We start from the raw sequence: 15,628 nt of genomic DNA on the forward strand, positions 1-15,628 counted from the left end.
ATACCACACCTCCTCAGTCCTTATCTGTGGTACTGTATATTAACTATATACCACACCTCCTCAGTCCTTATTGATTAATTACAACACATAGGTGTATTATAAGGCATTATAAAGGTCATTAAAATAATGATACATACGTACTTCATAGAAACTGTTACCCTTCATATATTCTAACAACTCACATTTTAAGATTCATTATGTCATTTGTTCCATGTTAAGGGCTCTAACCTTGGAACAAAACTATTTGTCTCCCTCTTGCTGTTGCATGCAGTTCCTCTCTCTCTTCCTTCATTCCTCTAACCCCTCCCTCCTTTCTAACCCCACCCCTCTGGCAGAACCAGGAAGTCCCTCCCCTTCCCACAAACTCTCTTCTGAGGAAACGAAACTGATCTGAGTCTCTCTGTCGTCTGTCTGTGTGAGAGTGAACAACCGTCCAAATGGCTCAACAGGGAGTTCTGCTGGACCAGGACCAGTTCTGTTGTTCTGTCTGTCTGGATCTACTGAAGGAGCCGGTCGCTATTCCCTGTGGACACAGTTACTGTAGGAGCTGTATTGAGGGCTGCTGGGATCAGGATGTTCTGAAAGGGGTCTATAGCTGTCCTCAGTGCAGAGAGACCTTCACTCCAAGGCCTAATCTGAGGAAAAATAACATGTTGGCTGAGGAGGTGGAGAAACTGAGGAAGACAGGACTCCAGGCTGCTCCCCCTAAGGCTCTGTGCTCTGCTGGACCTGGAGATGTGGCGTGTGATGTCTGCACTGGGACCAGAAAGCAGAAAGCCCTCATGTCCTGTCTGGTGTGTCTGGCCTCTTACTGTGAGACTCACCTCCAACCTCACTATGAATTTCCTGGTTTCAAGAAGCACAAGCTGGTCAAAGCCACCGCACAACTACAGGAGAAGATCTGCTCTCATCATGACAAACTGCTGGAGGTTTACTGTCGTACCGATCAGCAGTGTATCTGTTATCTGTGTACAATGGATGAACATAAAGGCCATGATACAGTGTCAGCTGCAGCAGAGAGGACTGAGAAACAGGTAAGACCAGAACAACTTGTTGGTGGCTGTCTGATAAACAAGGAATTAAAGATACAGTAGGAACTAAATCTGTTTTAACATGAGATCATTATATTATATACAATATGAAATGGATCCACAAATATGAACACAAACCTTGAGTATATTGAGTTTGTTACAAATGTATCACCAATTTCTAAAGTCAAACACTATTATCATTCTGAATGGCCTTTTATGAGTCCAAAGTTCAGTCTCAACCCCTTGATACATGTAGGCCTACCATAAAAACTATAATCATTCACATAGCAACATAATATAATATTGTAAAGGGACTTCCTCAGGATTGTAGACCTTCCTCTCTATGGGTCCTATGTCACATTACTATACTATTGATCTACTGGACTAATAAAGCTTGATAGCTCATTGAAGAGTGATTCTCCACAGAGGCAGCTGGGGATGAGTCAGCAGAAGGTCCAGCAGAGATTCCAGGAGAGAGAGAAGGAGCTGAAGGAGCTCCAACAGGCTGTGGAGTCTTTCAAGGTGAGTATTGTTGACCAGAGGAGACACACCATTTCACTTCTCTCCTCCAGTCAGAGAGAGAGAGAGAGAGGGGCCCCTATTCAATCCCACTGACCCCACTGTTGGGAGCAGGCTGTCTGGACCCCTTTCAGAGAATAGAGTGGTTAATGTAGCCAACTGGGCTGCCTCATCACATAACCATGAGTAACCATGACCGACTCATGTCCCCTATACATTAAAATGGAACTGTCTCTCTCTCTCTCAATTGAATTAAATTCATAGGGCTTTATTGGCATGGAAATATATGTTTACATTGCCAAAGCAAGTGAAATAGACAATAAACAAAAGTGAAATAAACAATCCGAAATGAACAGTAAACATTACACTTGGAAGTGATTTGGGGGATGGGGGAGGGTCTATTAGAAGTTAGTAGGACTCTTTTATTTTCTCAGTACTGAGTTCGGTAGGAGGATTTAGAGGTGTAAACCGTGATTGAACAGACTCCAGAACAGTAGGTGGCGCCATGCACCTTTAACGTTGGTTTGAGGACCTCCATTATATCATAGAAGAAGAAGTTGGTCTGTGAGGGTTTTGTGGTAAGAACAACACAACCACCTACGAGCCGAACACATAACACACAGCTGTCTGTGCGGGTCGCTACAGTAGTTTTACTATCTGTGCCTGTCAGGATTTGGCCAGGGTTGTTCCGGGTTTTGGTCACTAGATGCCCCCATTGTGCTTTTTGACCTTATGTTTTTTCCCTTGTACCCCATTATTATTTGCACCTGTGCCTCGTTTTCCCCTGATTGTATTTAAACCCTTAGTTTCCCTCAGTTCTGTGCTCTGTGTTTGTATGTTAGCACCCAGCCCTAGTGTTCTGTGTATTCTTGTCGATTCCGGTGGATGCTCTTGTGGAATTCTGTTTTTGTTTTTGAGTATCTCTTGAGGCTTTTTTGTGCTATTCCTACCACCTTTTGGATTTGCCATTTTTTGTATTGAAGGACTTCTCCTTTTTACTTTATTAAATACACCGTCTTAAGTACTGCTGTGTCTGCCTCATCTTCTGGGTTCTGCTGACTATTCGTGGCTCAGTTGGTTAAGTGACTGTTTCTCACTCCGGAGACCCAGGTTCGTAACCGGGTCCTGACAGAAACACAGAGCCAAAAATGAACCCAGAGGCAGCCAGTTCCCAGGACCTTTTTGCCATGCTGTCCCACCACCAGGAGACTGTCCAATGCCACAAAGCCGCCCTGGTTCAGCAAGAGGCCTTAATGGCTAGACATTCTCATCTTCTGTCGGAGATGCTGACTTCCATTAAGCAAATATCTGATCGTCTTACCCCGGCAACAGTTCCCGTCCCAGTACCTCAGATTCACGTACCCATGGCAGTTAACCCCCTGGCTGAACCTCGTCTTCCACCTCCCCAACGGTTCTCAGGTGATCCAAGTGCTTGTAAAGGGTTTCTCACCCAATGTTCTCTCTCCTTTGAGCTACAACCCTCGTCGTTTCCCACCGACCGGTCTAAGATCGCTTATATCATCACCCTGCTGTCGGAGAAAGCCCTGGCCTTGGCTACTGCTGTGTGGGATGCCCATAGTTCCTGCTGTGCCAGCTACTCTGCCTTTGCTGAGGAATTCAAACGAGTGTTTCAAGGCCCAAGCAGTGGTTCTGACTCAGCCAAACAGCTCCTGACTCTCCACCAAGGTTGGCGGAGCGTGACGGACTATGCCATCCAGTTCCGCACGGTGGCAGCAGCGAGTGGCTGGAACAACGAGGCGCTCACGGTGTGCTTTCTGAAAGGCCTTTTCGACACTATCCAAGATGAACTGGCCACTCGGGAACCACCGGACAATCTCGAGTCCCTGATCAAGTTGGCTTCACGCATTGACCAGCGTCTGAGAGAGAGAGAACTCAACCGTAGACCTCTAGCCCCTATCAGTCCCAGCTCCGAGTCCCCACCTTTATCCTCGCTGGCTCCATCGGAACCCATGCAGATTGGACGCATCTCCCAGGCTGAGAGAGACCGCCGGATGAGGGAGCGACGCTGTCTATATTGCGGCAAACCGGGCCATTTCCGTTCCACGTGTCCCGGGCTCCAGGGAAACGCTCGTACAGACCGGGGGGAACTGTAACGGGAAACATAACCTCCTCCCATCCGTCCAACTCCCGTCTGCTCATTCCAGTCACCCTCTCCTGGGACAACCACAAGCTTCACCTTCAAGCCTTGGTAGACTCTGGAGCCGCAGGTAACTTCATGGATGGTGTCTGGGCGAAGGAGAATGGCGTTCCCTCTGAACCTCTAAGTGAACCCATGAGGGTCACTACATTGGATGGAAGCCCTTTGGGATCTGGACTTGTCACTCATGTCACTACCTCCTTGCGACTTTCAGTTTCACAACACCAGGAATTGATGAACTTTCATTTGATCTCCTGTTCCGAGTTCCCTCTCGTCCTTGGATACCCCTGGCTTCACAGCCATAACCCTCACATCGACTGGTCTGTGGGCACTATCAAGCAGTGGGGTCCTACGTGCCAAGCTACTTGTATTTTCCAGAATTCCCGAGTTCTACTCCCGAGTCTTTAGAATCCATCGACCTGACCCGAGTTCCCGAGTGTTACCATGACCTCAAACTGGTGTTTAGCAAACAGAGGGCCACCATGCTACCACCCCATAGACCTTACGATTGCCCCATCGACCTGTTTCCGGGCACTTGCCCCCAGGGGTCGGATCTTTTCCCTATCTCCACCCGAACGAGCTGCTATGGATACCTACATCAAGGACGCTCTGGAAGCAGGCCTCATGCGTCCATCCACCTCCCGGCGGGAGCAGGGTTTTTCTTTGTGGCCAAGAAAGACGGTGGATTACGTCCTTGCATCGACTACCGGGGACTCAATGCCATAACCGTCCGTAACCGTTACCCGCTACCCCTTATGGCCACAGCCTTCGAGCTGCTCCAGGAAGCAGTTGTTTTCACTAAGCTTGACCTGCGGAACGCATACCATCTTGTGCGGATCAGACCTGGTGACGAGTGGAAGACCGCTTTCAACACGCCTACTGGTCACTATGAATACTTGGTGATGCCCTTCGGCCTGACCAACGCCCCAGCGGTGTTCCAAGCGCTCATAAACGATGTGCTTAAGGGATATGCTTAACATATTTGTGTTCGTTTACTTGGATGACATCCTCATCTTTTCGAGCTCCCTTCAAGAACACACTAAGCATGTCAGACAAGTACTCAAACGCCTCCTGGACAGCCATCTGTACGTTAAGCCGGAAAAATGTGAATTCCATTCATCCCGAGTACAATTCCTGGGATTTGTAGTGGAACCCGGTCGAGTCGAAAATGGACCCCAGGAAGGTAGGGGCGGTAGCGGATTGGCCCACCCCCAAATCCGTTAAGGAAGTTCAGCGTTTCCTGGGCTTCACAAACTTTTACCGCAAGTTCATCAAGAACTTCAGCTTGGTGGCAGCCCCTCTCTCAGCTTTAACCAAGGGTGGCAATGCAAGGTTTTTGTGGGGAAGAGAAGCTGAGACGGCCTTCCAAGGACTCAAGCAGCGCGTTCTCTCTGCTCCCATCCTGATACTACCGACTACGGATGAACCATTTGTGGTGGAGGTAGACGCATCAGAGGTTGGTGTTGGAGCTGCCCTGTCTCAGAGGGGTGAAGACAAGAAGCTTCATCCGTGCGCTTTCTTCTCACACCGGCTTACCCCGACTGAGAGGAACTACGATGTGGGGGATCGTGAACTCCTAGTGGTTAAGATGGCATTGAAGGAATGGAGACATTGGCTCGAGGGGGCTTCTCACCCGTTTCAAGTGCTTACGGACCACAAAAATCTGGAGTATATCCAGCAGGCGAAGCGGTTGAACTCTAGACAAGCTAGATGGTCTCTTTTCTTCAATCGATTCCAGTTCATCCTCACCTATCGGCCCGGGTCGAAGAATCTCAAACCGGATGCCCTGTCCCGAGTCTACGCTCCTGCCATTCGAGATGACACGGACATGCCTGTCCTTCCTGCTGCTAAGATTGTGGCTCCGATCTCGTGGCAAGTTGAGGATACCGTGAGACGTGCTCAAGCTAGAGAACCGGACCCGAAAGGAGGTCCTGCCAATCGGTTGTTTGTCCCCAAGGCAGTGAGGACTCAGGTCCTTCTGTGGGGGCACTCCTCTCGCCTCACCTGTCATCCGGGCGTAGGTCGCACCTTGGAGTTCATCCAGCGTAAGTTCTGGTGGCCTACCATAAGAGAAGACGTTGCCACTTTCGTCAATGCCTGTCCCGTGTGCTGCCAGGGCAAATCTTCTCACCTCCGCCCTCAAGGACTCCTTCACCCTTTACCTGTTCCCCACAGACCCTGGTCCCATATCTCATTGGACTTTATTACTGGACTTCCTCCATCCCATGGCAATACTACTATCCTAGTCATAATCGACAGGTTTTCAAAGGCGGCCAGGTTCGTCCCTCTGACTAAGTTACCTTCTGCCAAGGAAACGGCTGAGTTGGTTATTAATCATGTGTTCCGAGTCTTCGGCATTCCTCAAGATATGGTTTCTGACAGAGGTCCCCAGTTCGCCTCAAGGTTTTGGAAGACCTTCTGCCAACTCATGGGGGCTTCTGCCAGTCTATCTTCAGGGTACCATCCGGAGTCCAACGGCCAAACAGAGAGGATGAATCAAGAGCTGGAAACCACCCTCCGATGTATGACTCGTGACAACCCGTCCACATGGTCATCCTTTATTGTTTGGGCCGAATACCCGCACAACACCTTGCGCTCCTCCTCCACTGGTATGTCCCCGCACGAGTGTCAGTTTGGCTATGCTCCTCCATTGTTCCCGGACCAGGAGGCAGAAGTCAGAGTGCCTTCAGCCTTGAAGTTCGTCAGACGCTGTCGGCTTATGTGGAGGAAGACCCGTCTTAATCTTATGCGTTCCTCAGAGGTACCAACAACAAGCCAACAGACGTCGCCGTCCCGGGCCTACCCTGCGCCCCGGCCAGAGAGTCTGGCTCTCCACAAGAGACTTACCTCTACGGGTGGAGTCTCGCAAGCTGTCCCAAAAATACATCGGTCCCTTCAAGGTTGCCAGGAGAGTTAACCCAGTTTCTTATCGCCTACACTTACCCAGATCCCTTAAGATTAATCCCACATTTCACATTTCATTGTTAAAACCTGTTGTTTTTTCTCCCCTTGTCCCGGCAGACAGACCTCCCCCTCCGCCTCGTGTCATTGGAGGCCAGCCGGCTTATACCGTCCATCGGATACTGGATTCCCGCCGGGTGCAGCGGTCCTGGCAGTATCTGGTGGACTGGGAAGGCTACGGTCCCGAGGAGCGCTCCTGGGTTCCTGCCAAAGACATCCTGGACCCTGACCTCATTCGTCAGTTCAGGGCCCTCCACCCTGAGAGAGCTGGTAGGAACGTCAGGAGCCGTTCCTAGGGGGGATTCTGTCAGGATTTGGCCAGGGTTGTTCCGGGTTTTGGTCACTAGATGCCCCCATTGTGCTTTTTGACCTTATGTTTTTTCCCTTGTTCCCCATTATTATTTGCACCTGTGCCTCGTTTTCCCCTGATTGTATTTAAACCCTTAGTTTCCCTCAGTTCTGTGCTCTGTGTTTGTATGTTAGCACCCAGCCCTAGTGTTCTGTGTATTCTTGTCGATTCCGGTGGATGCTCTTGTGGAATTCTGTTTTTGTTTTTGAGTATCTCTTGAGGCTTTTTTGTGCTATTCCTACCACCTTTTGGATTTGCCATTTTTTGTATTGAAGGACTTCTCCTTTTTACTTTATTAAATACACCGTCTTAAGTACTGCTGTGTCTGCCTCATCTTCTGGGTTCTGCTGACTATTCGTGGCTCAGTTGGTTAAGTGACTGTTTCTCACTCCGGAGACCCAGGTTCGTAACCGGGTCCTGACAGTGCCAGGCTATAAATGACACAGATAATATCTAGTTAACATTGTATTTAATTGATCACAGCTTTCTGCTTTCCATGTAGATTTTTTGGTAAAAAACCATTACATTTGATTATTTTGTCAGTAATGGCTGCAAAAATTTGAAAAAATCTTAGTTTATCTTTGTCAAACATGAGATGACACAAACACACAGAGAGAGTGTTGTGGCAAAGCTACCAGGAAACTGTCAATCATGGGAACATTGCTCAGATTTGAACATCTGACCATGCTGGTGATATTGCAGAGAGAAGGGAGTATCTGAGGTAGAATTGTTGTGGTCACGTCAATGTTAGGAAGACAGGGACTCTCTTTCCGTGCTCATGATGAATCTAGTGAAAGCACAAATAGAGGGAACTCTCAATGGTAAAACTAAAATAAAACTCAAACAACTTCCTTCATACATCACGCTGAGCTGAGTTTGCCAAGAACTACGGTATTGATGTCAAAACAGAAGAGATGTTGGTGGACAGAAACTTTCTTGCCCGGAAAAGAGAGGCTGGACGTCCTCCCAAAGATAACTTCCTGAATGATGATATGATATATATATGTATATATAAAAAATGATATACCAAGAGGTGTTCGGTACCTGTCTGTCCAGGAGGGAGGAGAGTAGAGCAGGACCAAGAGGTGTTCTGTACCTGTCTGTCCAGAAGGGAGGAGAGTAGAGCAGGACCAAGAGGTGTTCGGTACCTGTCTGTCCAGGAGGGAGGAGAGTAGAGCAGGACCAAGAGGTGTTCTGTACCTGTCTGTCCAGGAGGGAGGAGAGTAGAGCAGGACCAAGAGGTGTTCTGTACCTGTCTGTCCAGGAGGGAGGAGAGTAGAGCAGGACCAAGAGGTGTTCTGTACCTGTCTGTCCAGGAGGGAGGAGAGAAGAGCAGGACCAAGAGGTGTTCTATACCTGTCTGTCCAGGAGGGAGGAGAGTAGAGCAGGACCAAGAGGTGTTCTGTACCTGTCTGTCCAGGAGGGGGGACCTGTAGAGCAGGGTGGCAGCGTTCTGACTCAATGTGGTGCAGAACTGTGCCTACTGTATCTGTCTCTCTCTCTTTCTCTCTCTCTCTCCAGCGCTCTGCAAAGTCAGCAGTGGAGGACAGTGATCAGATCTTTACTGAGCTGATCCGCTCCATTGAGAAAAGGAGCTCTGAGGTGAAGGTGCTGATCAGAGCCCGAGAGAAGGCTCAAGTGAGTCAAGCTGAAGGACTCCTGGAGCAACTGAAGCAGGAGATAGCTGAGCTGAGGAAGAGAAGCACTGAGCTGGAGCAGCTCTCAAACACAGAGGATCACATCCATTTCCTCCAGGTAACTAAACTGTCTTGGTATATGTGATATGAAATCAACTTCATGTGAAACAATACATCTCAATCATTATGTTGTCCTGTTTGTCTCTCTCTCCCTCTCTCTGTCCATCCCTGTCTCTCTCTCTCACTCTGTCCATCCCTCTCTCTCTCTTTCTCTCTCTCTGTCCGTCCCTCTCTCTCCCTCTGACCGACCGTCCCTCTCTCTCTCTGTCCATCCCCCTCTCTCCCTCTGTCCATCCCTCTCTCTCTCTCTCTCTCTCTGTCTGTCCGTCCCTCTCTCTCTGTCTGTCCTTCCCTCTCTCTCTCTCTATCCGTCCCCCTCTCTCTCAATTCAATTTCAATTCAAGGGCTTTATTGGCATGGGAATCATGTGTTAAATTCTATAACCACCTAAAAGGAAGTGATTCCCAAACCTTCCACAACAAAGCCATCACCTACAGAGAGATGAACCTGGAGAAGAGTCCCCTAAGCAAGCTGGTCCTAGGGCTCTGTTCACAAACACACCCTACAGAGCCCCAGGACAGCAGCACAAATAGACCCAACCAAATCATGAGAAAACAAAAAGATAATTACTTGACACATTGGAAAGAATTAACAAAAAAACAGAGTAAAATAGAATGCTATTTGGCCCTACACAGAGAGTACACAGCGGCAGAATACCTGACCACTGTGACTGACCCAAAATTAAGGAAAGCTTTGACTATGTACAGACTCAGCGAGCATAGCCTTGCTATTGAGAAAGGCCGCCGTAGGCAGACATGGCTCTCAAGAGAAGACAGGCTATGTGCACACTGCCCACAAAATGAGGTGGAAACTGAGCTGCACTTCCAAACCTCCTGCCCAATGTATGACCATATTAGAGAGACATATTTCCCTCAGATTACACAGATCCACAAAGAATTCGAAAACAAATCCAATTTTGAAAAACTCCCATATCTACTGGGTGAAATTCCACAGTGTGCCATCAGACCAGCAAGATTTGTGACCTGTTGCCACGAGAAAAGGGCAAACAGTGAAGAACAAACACCATTGTAAATACAACCAATAGACTCTAACATTGACAAAGCAAGTAAGGTAGATAATATATAAAGTGAAATAAACAATAAAAATTTAATTTTTATTGTTTATTTCACTTTATATATTATCTACCTTACTTGCTTTGTCAATGTTAGAGTCTATTGATTCTTCAATTACATTGAGCTGATTTCTGACGTGCTGTTCCTTCTTTTCCGTAGTGTATTTCTGTATTGTTTTAGGGATTCACCATAGTGAAGGCGTAGACTCAGGTTTTCCGGGTCTCTATGTTTTTGGTTGGACAGGTTTCTCAATTTCTTTCTTAGATTTTTGCATTCCTCATCAAAGCATTTGTCATTGTTGTTAATTTTCTTCGGTTTTCTATTTGAGATTTTTAGATTTGATAGGGAAGCTGAGAGGTCAAATATACTGTTAAGATTTTCTACTGCCAAGTTTACACCTTCACTATTACAGTGGAACGTTTTACCCAGGAAATTGTCTAAAGGTGATTGAATTTGTTGTTGCCTAATTGTTTTTTGGTAGGTTTCCAAACTGCATTCCATCTGTCCGTCCCTCTCTCTCTCCCTCTCTCTCTGTCTGTGCTCTCTCTCTCTCTCTCTCTCTCTCTCTCTCTCTCTGTCTGTCCTTCCCTCTCTCTCTCTCTCTGTCCGTCTGTCTCTCTCTCTGTTCATCCCTCTCTCTCTCTATCCGTCTCCTCTCTCTCTCTCTCTCTCTCTCTCTCCGTCCCTCTCGTTTCTCTCTCTTTGTCCGTCCCTCTCTCTCTCAATCTCTCTCTCTCCAGAGGTATCAGTCTCTCTCTCTCTCTCTCTCTCCAGAGTTATCAGTCTCTCTCTCCAGAGTTATCAGTCTCCTCTCTCTCCAGAGTTATCAGTCTCTCTCTCTCCAGAGTTATCAGTCTCTCTCTCTCTCTCTCTCTCTCTTGCTCTCTCTCTCTCTCTTGCGCTCTCTCTCTCTCTCTCTCTCTCTCTCTCTCTCTCCAGAGTTATCCGTCTCTCTCTCTCCAGAGTTATCAGTCTCTCTCTCTCTCGCTCTCTCTTGCTCTCTCTCTCTCTCTCTCTCTTGCGCTCTCTCTCTCTCTCTCTCTCTCTCTCTCTCTCCAGAGGTATCAGTCTCTCTCCAGTATCAGTGTATCTTCAGACTTACCCAGCATCATTGTCCGTCCTCTTCAGTACTTTGGAGATGTGAGTAAGACTGTGTCTGAACTGAGAGAGAAACTAGAAGACTTCCTTAAAGGAGAATGGACCAAGATCTCCACTACAGGTGTGTTGAAAACAATAAGAACATCAACTTTAGACCATTGAAAGTTCACTACTAGTCATATACATGTGGAATATGGTCTGATGATAACATTCCCTCTCTCTGTCAATGTGTTTGTGTGTCTGTAGTGAATGTAGTGGATGTTGTACTGCCTCCAGAGCCCAAGACCAGAGAACAGTTGTTACAATGTGAGTCTCTTTATTGTGAAGTAACTAACAGTCTCTTTTTACTGACACTCCTAACAATCCCTCTAGAAATATATATCAATAGTAGATATAATCAAAGACTGGGTCTCTATCTGACTCCTCATATTTCTCTGATTTGATCTCTGGTGTGCTCTAATCAAAGACAGGGGAGATACAGTATCTGACTTAACTTATTGTTCTGACTCCCCTCATTGGTCTCTGCTCTTCTCCCAGATTCCTGTCAGCTCACACTGGACCCAAACACAGCAGGCACACTCCTCTCTCTGTCTGAAGGGAACAGAAAGGTGACCTGTACACACCAAGTCCAACCATATCCTGTCCATCCAGACAGATTCACCAATTGGTGTCAGGTTCTGTGTAGAGAGGGTCTGTCTGGACGCTGTTACTGGGAGGTGGAGTGGACTGGTGATGTTGTTCATACAGCAGTCTCATATAAAGACATCAGCAGAACAGGGACATATAGTGGATTTGGATACAATAACAAGTCCTGGAGTTTAGATTACGATAGTGATGGTTATTGTTTCAGACACAATAATGTTGAGACTAAAGTATCAGGCCCTCAGTCCTCCAGAGTAGCAGTGTACCTGGATCACAAGGCAGGTACTCTGTCCTTCTACAGTGTCTCTGACACAATGACCCTCCTCCACAGAGTCCAGACCACATTCACTCAGCCCCTCTATCCTGGGTTTAGTCTCTATTATTATAATAATACTGCTGAGCTGGTTAAACTGTAAACTGATTGTTATTAATTAAAATTCAATACAATGTTTTAATCCTGTACATTTCCATGAATCATGATGTCTGGTGTTGATGTATATTGGTTATATTGGTTGTCATCTTTTTATGAGAAGGAAATACAGAAGGTTCCGTTGGGTAAAGACAAAGTCTTTTACGTGGAGGAGATTCTAGATCAAAAGAGAGAAAAGGGTCAAAAATGGGTGCTGGTCCGCTGGAAAAACTGGCCCCAAAAGTTCAACAGTTGGGTATTAGAGCAGGACGTGGTGGAAGCATCAGGGGTGAATTTAAACACACATGCATGAAACAATACATCATCATTCATGTACACAGGAGTGCATCATGGAACACAGCGGCTTCTACCTGACTCCCCCCAGTAATGCGCCCACACATATATATTGTAATAATCAGAGTTCGAATTATACAACCAATTTTCCACAGCCTAAAGAGTTATCAGTGGCCTGGGAAGTAGGTCTCAGCGAGATTACATACCCCCATAGCTGGTATAATATCAAAGATAAGGATCGTGATTTTTATTGCAAAAAGTTATCGGAACCTGCGAAACTTATTAAGGTTAAAAAAGGGTTCTATAGAACCGTCGACAGGATCGTCTCCGAGTTGAATGAACTCCTAACACTGAATTATATATTTTATATACATAGTACAAATAAATGAAAAAGGGTTATGGAACACCGACATCTCGACCGTTATGTCTCATACTATGTTGATCAAGTGGGTAATGGGTTACCCGGCTATTATGGATCCCCAACCATGTACGGTTCGGGGATAGGAGGTATATTTCGTAACCTCTTTAGGATGGTTTTACCGTTTATGAAGAGAGGCCTCAGCATAGCCAAACCGCATTTAAAATCAGCAGCAAAAAATATAGTAAGTGAGGTTGTAGCCAATGCTATGACCAGAAGGGCGTCACCAGACGTCGAGCGTCAAGAAGGCTCGGGGCTGATGATGTTGTCTCGAAGACCCAAAAAGAGACCTCCGGGTAAAAAACGGATGTCAATGGTCACGTCAAACGTTTCAAGAATGACACAAATTGCTTAATTTTTAAAATAAAATTGATTGAATTAAATCATAGTTATTCAAAAGTCATCCAAAATTCTAACCACCCAGAGAGATCGGGAATATGGAAAGGTCCGGAGGCGTTCAGGGGTGTAAATGGGTTATCATCATTCATTTCTTAGGGATACAGGGTTGTTGGGGCATCTTTAGGGGTGCTGTATCTTGTTGAAGGTTTTTGTTTTAAAGAGTGAATCTGTTGACGAGGCTTATAGTTGGGTACACCCGAGAGGGGAATGTTGAGGATGGCCAGGGCCTTAAGAAACTGAAGCCACCCTGGAGGTCTGTCATCAGCAACCTTGTGGGCTGATGTGGTACTTTCAAGCAAGTCAAGCATATGTGAACCCTTGACAACAGAACCCTGAAGGATAAACTCTCCTTTGTCGTTCCAAGTAGCTGCCCCATTTAAGTCTTATCTTGTTCATAATGTATCTAACATTTTTCCTGTTACGTGCCGGAACATGGGTTAACAAGTCATGCATAACTTTATCTTCAACAGGCATTTGATCTTCAGACGGTAAGCTCACAGGTACAGGCATTACAGGGGCTCGTCATCTTTTAAAGGGTCCGGTAGGGAAATAGTGAAATGGCAGGTCTCTCTCTCCCCTTGTTTCACCAAGGACAAGTACCTTTGCAAGAGGTTTGTTTATTTTTGGACCTTATCATAGGGGTTCAATCCTTTTTGATTCAAAATATCCTTCATGGCCGTATCCAAATCATTTTTCGCTGTTTGTCTGATATTTTCGGGACCCTGCACTTGTTTTTTAAGTCTATCCAACTTTTGTTGTGGCACCAGATACATTTTATTGGCCATCACCCTCTTTGTTCAACCCCCACGTCTGGCAGCAATAAGGCTGGTGATGAAGGGCACGGCTGTACTTAGTAAAGATAGAATACGTTAACTATTCATAAAAATATTAAAAAATCGCAAATAAAATGAAATAAATATATTTGCTCTCAAGCTTAGCCTTTTGTTAACAACACTGTCATCTCAGATTTTCAAAATATGCTATTGAATTATAGCTAAACAAGCATTTGTGTAAGAGTATTGATAGCTAGCATAGCTATAAGCCTAGAATTCAGTCGGCAACATTTTCACAAAAACAAGAAAAGCATTCAAATAAAATCATTTACCTTTGAAGAACTTCAGATGTTTTCAATGAGGAGACTCTCAGTTAGATAGCAAATGTTCCGTTTTTCAAAGAAGATTATTTGTGTAGTACAAATCGTTCCGTTTTGTCCATCACGTTTGGGTAAAAAAAAAAACGAAAATTAAGTCATTACAACGCAAACCTTTTCCCAAATTAACTCCATAATATCGACAGAAACATGGCAAATGTTGTTTAGAATCAATCCTCAAGGTGTTTTTCACATATCTATCGATGATAAATCATTCGTGGCAGTTGGCTTTCTCCTCTGAAGCAAATGCAAACGCGCATGGAGCTGGAGATTACGCAATAATTTCGGAGGAGGACACCGGGCGGACACCTGGTAAATGTGGTCTCTTATAGTCAATCTTCCAATGATATGCCTACAAATACGTCACAATGCTGCAGACACCTTGGGGAAACGACAGAAAGAGCAGGCTCATTCCTTGCGCATTCACAGCCATATAAGGAGACATTGGAACACAGCGCATTCAAAATCTGGACCATTTCCTGTACGAAATTTCATCTTGGTTTCGCCTGTAGCATTAGTTCTCGGGCACTCACAGATAATATCTTTGCAGTTTTGGAAACGTCAGAGTGTTTTCTTTCCAAAGCTGTCAATTACATGCATAGTCGAGCATCTTTTCGTGACAAAATATCTTGTTTAAAACGGGAACGATTTTTATCCAAAAATTAAAAGAGCGCCCCCTATCTCGAAGAAGTTAATGACATGCTGTGGCTTGTAGCCATTTGCTTGCATCTCAAGAAGGCCTTGATGTACTCTTTAAAAAGAGTGTCTGATTTCTTGGAAAAGTTCCACACTTCAAAGATTTTGGCCACACGATACCCCATCTCTAAAGCCTTAGAGTATTCAACTGTGACCCACACCCCTGTCAGGGCTCTTTCTTGATCTGAGTGATCACATGGGGTTTGTTGTTTGTTTTCACTGCAGGTGCGACAAATGGGAAAGAAAAGTTTTCCTTGAGGGCCCTTGTAAGGCAACACTGGTATAAACAAACCCCTAGGAGGGTAGACAGTTGCTTTGATGAGACCAAAATAGTTTTGAGGTAAGTCAAAATCATGATGAATAATTTCCGGATGCCCCATAGGATAGCATGAGGAAGGCTTACAAGAATTTGTGAAATCAATGGGCTTTTAATACAAGAGTATAGCAAGCCAGAGTGGTCCGCGGAACACACACTTTTTCAGAGCACTGGCTCTGATTTATACACATACAGCATATGAGTCCATCCCACATGCAAATGAAGTTACTTCCCTCAGTCCATCTGCCATCATTACATCCCAATCTGTGCATCCTGCTTGTTCAGCTCGATAACTCCCATATCTGCTTTCAGTCAAGTTATAATGGTGACAGGACCTCTTCATGTCCCAAAAATAATA

The 15,628-nt window shown here is 45.8% G+C and overlaps 1 protein-coding gene across 2 annotated transcripts; it reads left to right on the top strand.

Moving 5' to 3' along the window:
* The first annotated feature begins 345 nt into the window (after positions 1-345).
* Positions 346-12,043, top strand: LOC135536148 (E3 ubiquitin/ISG15 ligase TRIM25-like). 2 transcript variants are annotated; one of them, XM_064962536.1, is made up of 6 exons: positions 346-1,034; positions 1,458-1,553; positions 8,540-8,773; positions 10,908-11,067; positions 11,193-11,252; positions 11,484-12,043. In XM_064962536.1, exons 1-6 carry the CDS (start codon positions 438-440, stop codon positions 12,002-12,004), a joined length of 1,668 nt encoding a protein of 555 aa, XP_064818608.1. In that variant the 5' UTR covers positions 346-437; the 3' UTR covers positions 12,005-12,043. The 2 variants fall into 2 exon arrangements, with proteins under 2 accessions (XP_064818608.1, XP_064818609.1); XM_064962537.1 differs by lacking the exons at positions 10,908-11,067; positions 11,193-11,252; positions 11,484-12,043 and adding an exon at positions 9,120-9,855 and having other exon boundaries at positions 351-1,034.
* Positions 12,044-15,628: the final 3,585 nt, after the last annotated feature.

This window comes from Oncorhynchus masou, unplaced genomic scaffold (genome assembly GCF_036934945.1).
Source record: "Oncorhynchus masou masou isolate Uvic2021 unplaced genomic scaffold, UVic_Omas_1.1 unplaced_scaffold_564, whole genome shotgun sequence".
In the NCBI taxonomy this organism is placed as follows: Eukaryota; Metazoa; Chordata; class Actinopteri; order Salmoniformes; family Salmonidae; genus Oncorhynchus; species Oncorhynchus masou.

What these genes read in the sequence shown, in the direction of transcription:
- LOC135536148 (XM_064962536.1), top strand. Translation starts at nt 438, where the DNA reads ATGGCTCAACAGGGAGTTCTGCTGGACCAGGACCAGTTCTGTTGTTCT. An exon ending in AGGCTGTGGAGTCTTTCAAG is followed by an intron (nt 1,554 to 8,539) that starts GTGAGTATTGTT and finishes CTCTCTCTCCAG; the next exon opens with CGCTCTGCAAAGTCAGCAGT. An exon ending in CAGAGAACAGTTGTTACAAT is followed by an intron (nt 11,253 to 11,483) that starts GTGAGTCTCTTT and finishes CTCTTCTCCCAG; the next exon opens with ATTCCTGTCAGCTCACACTG.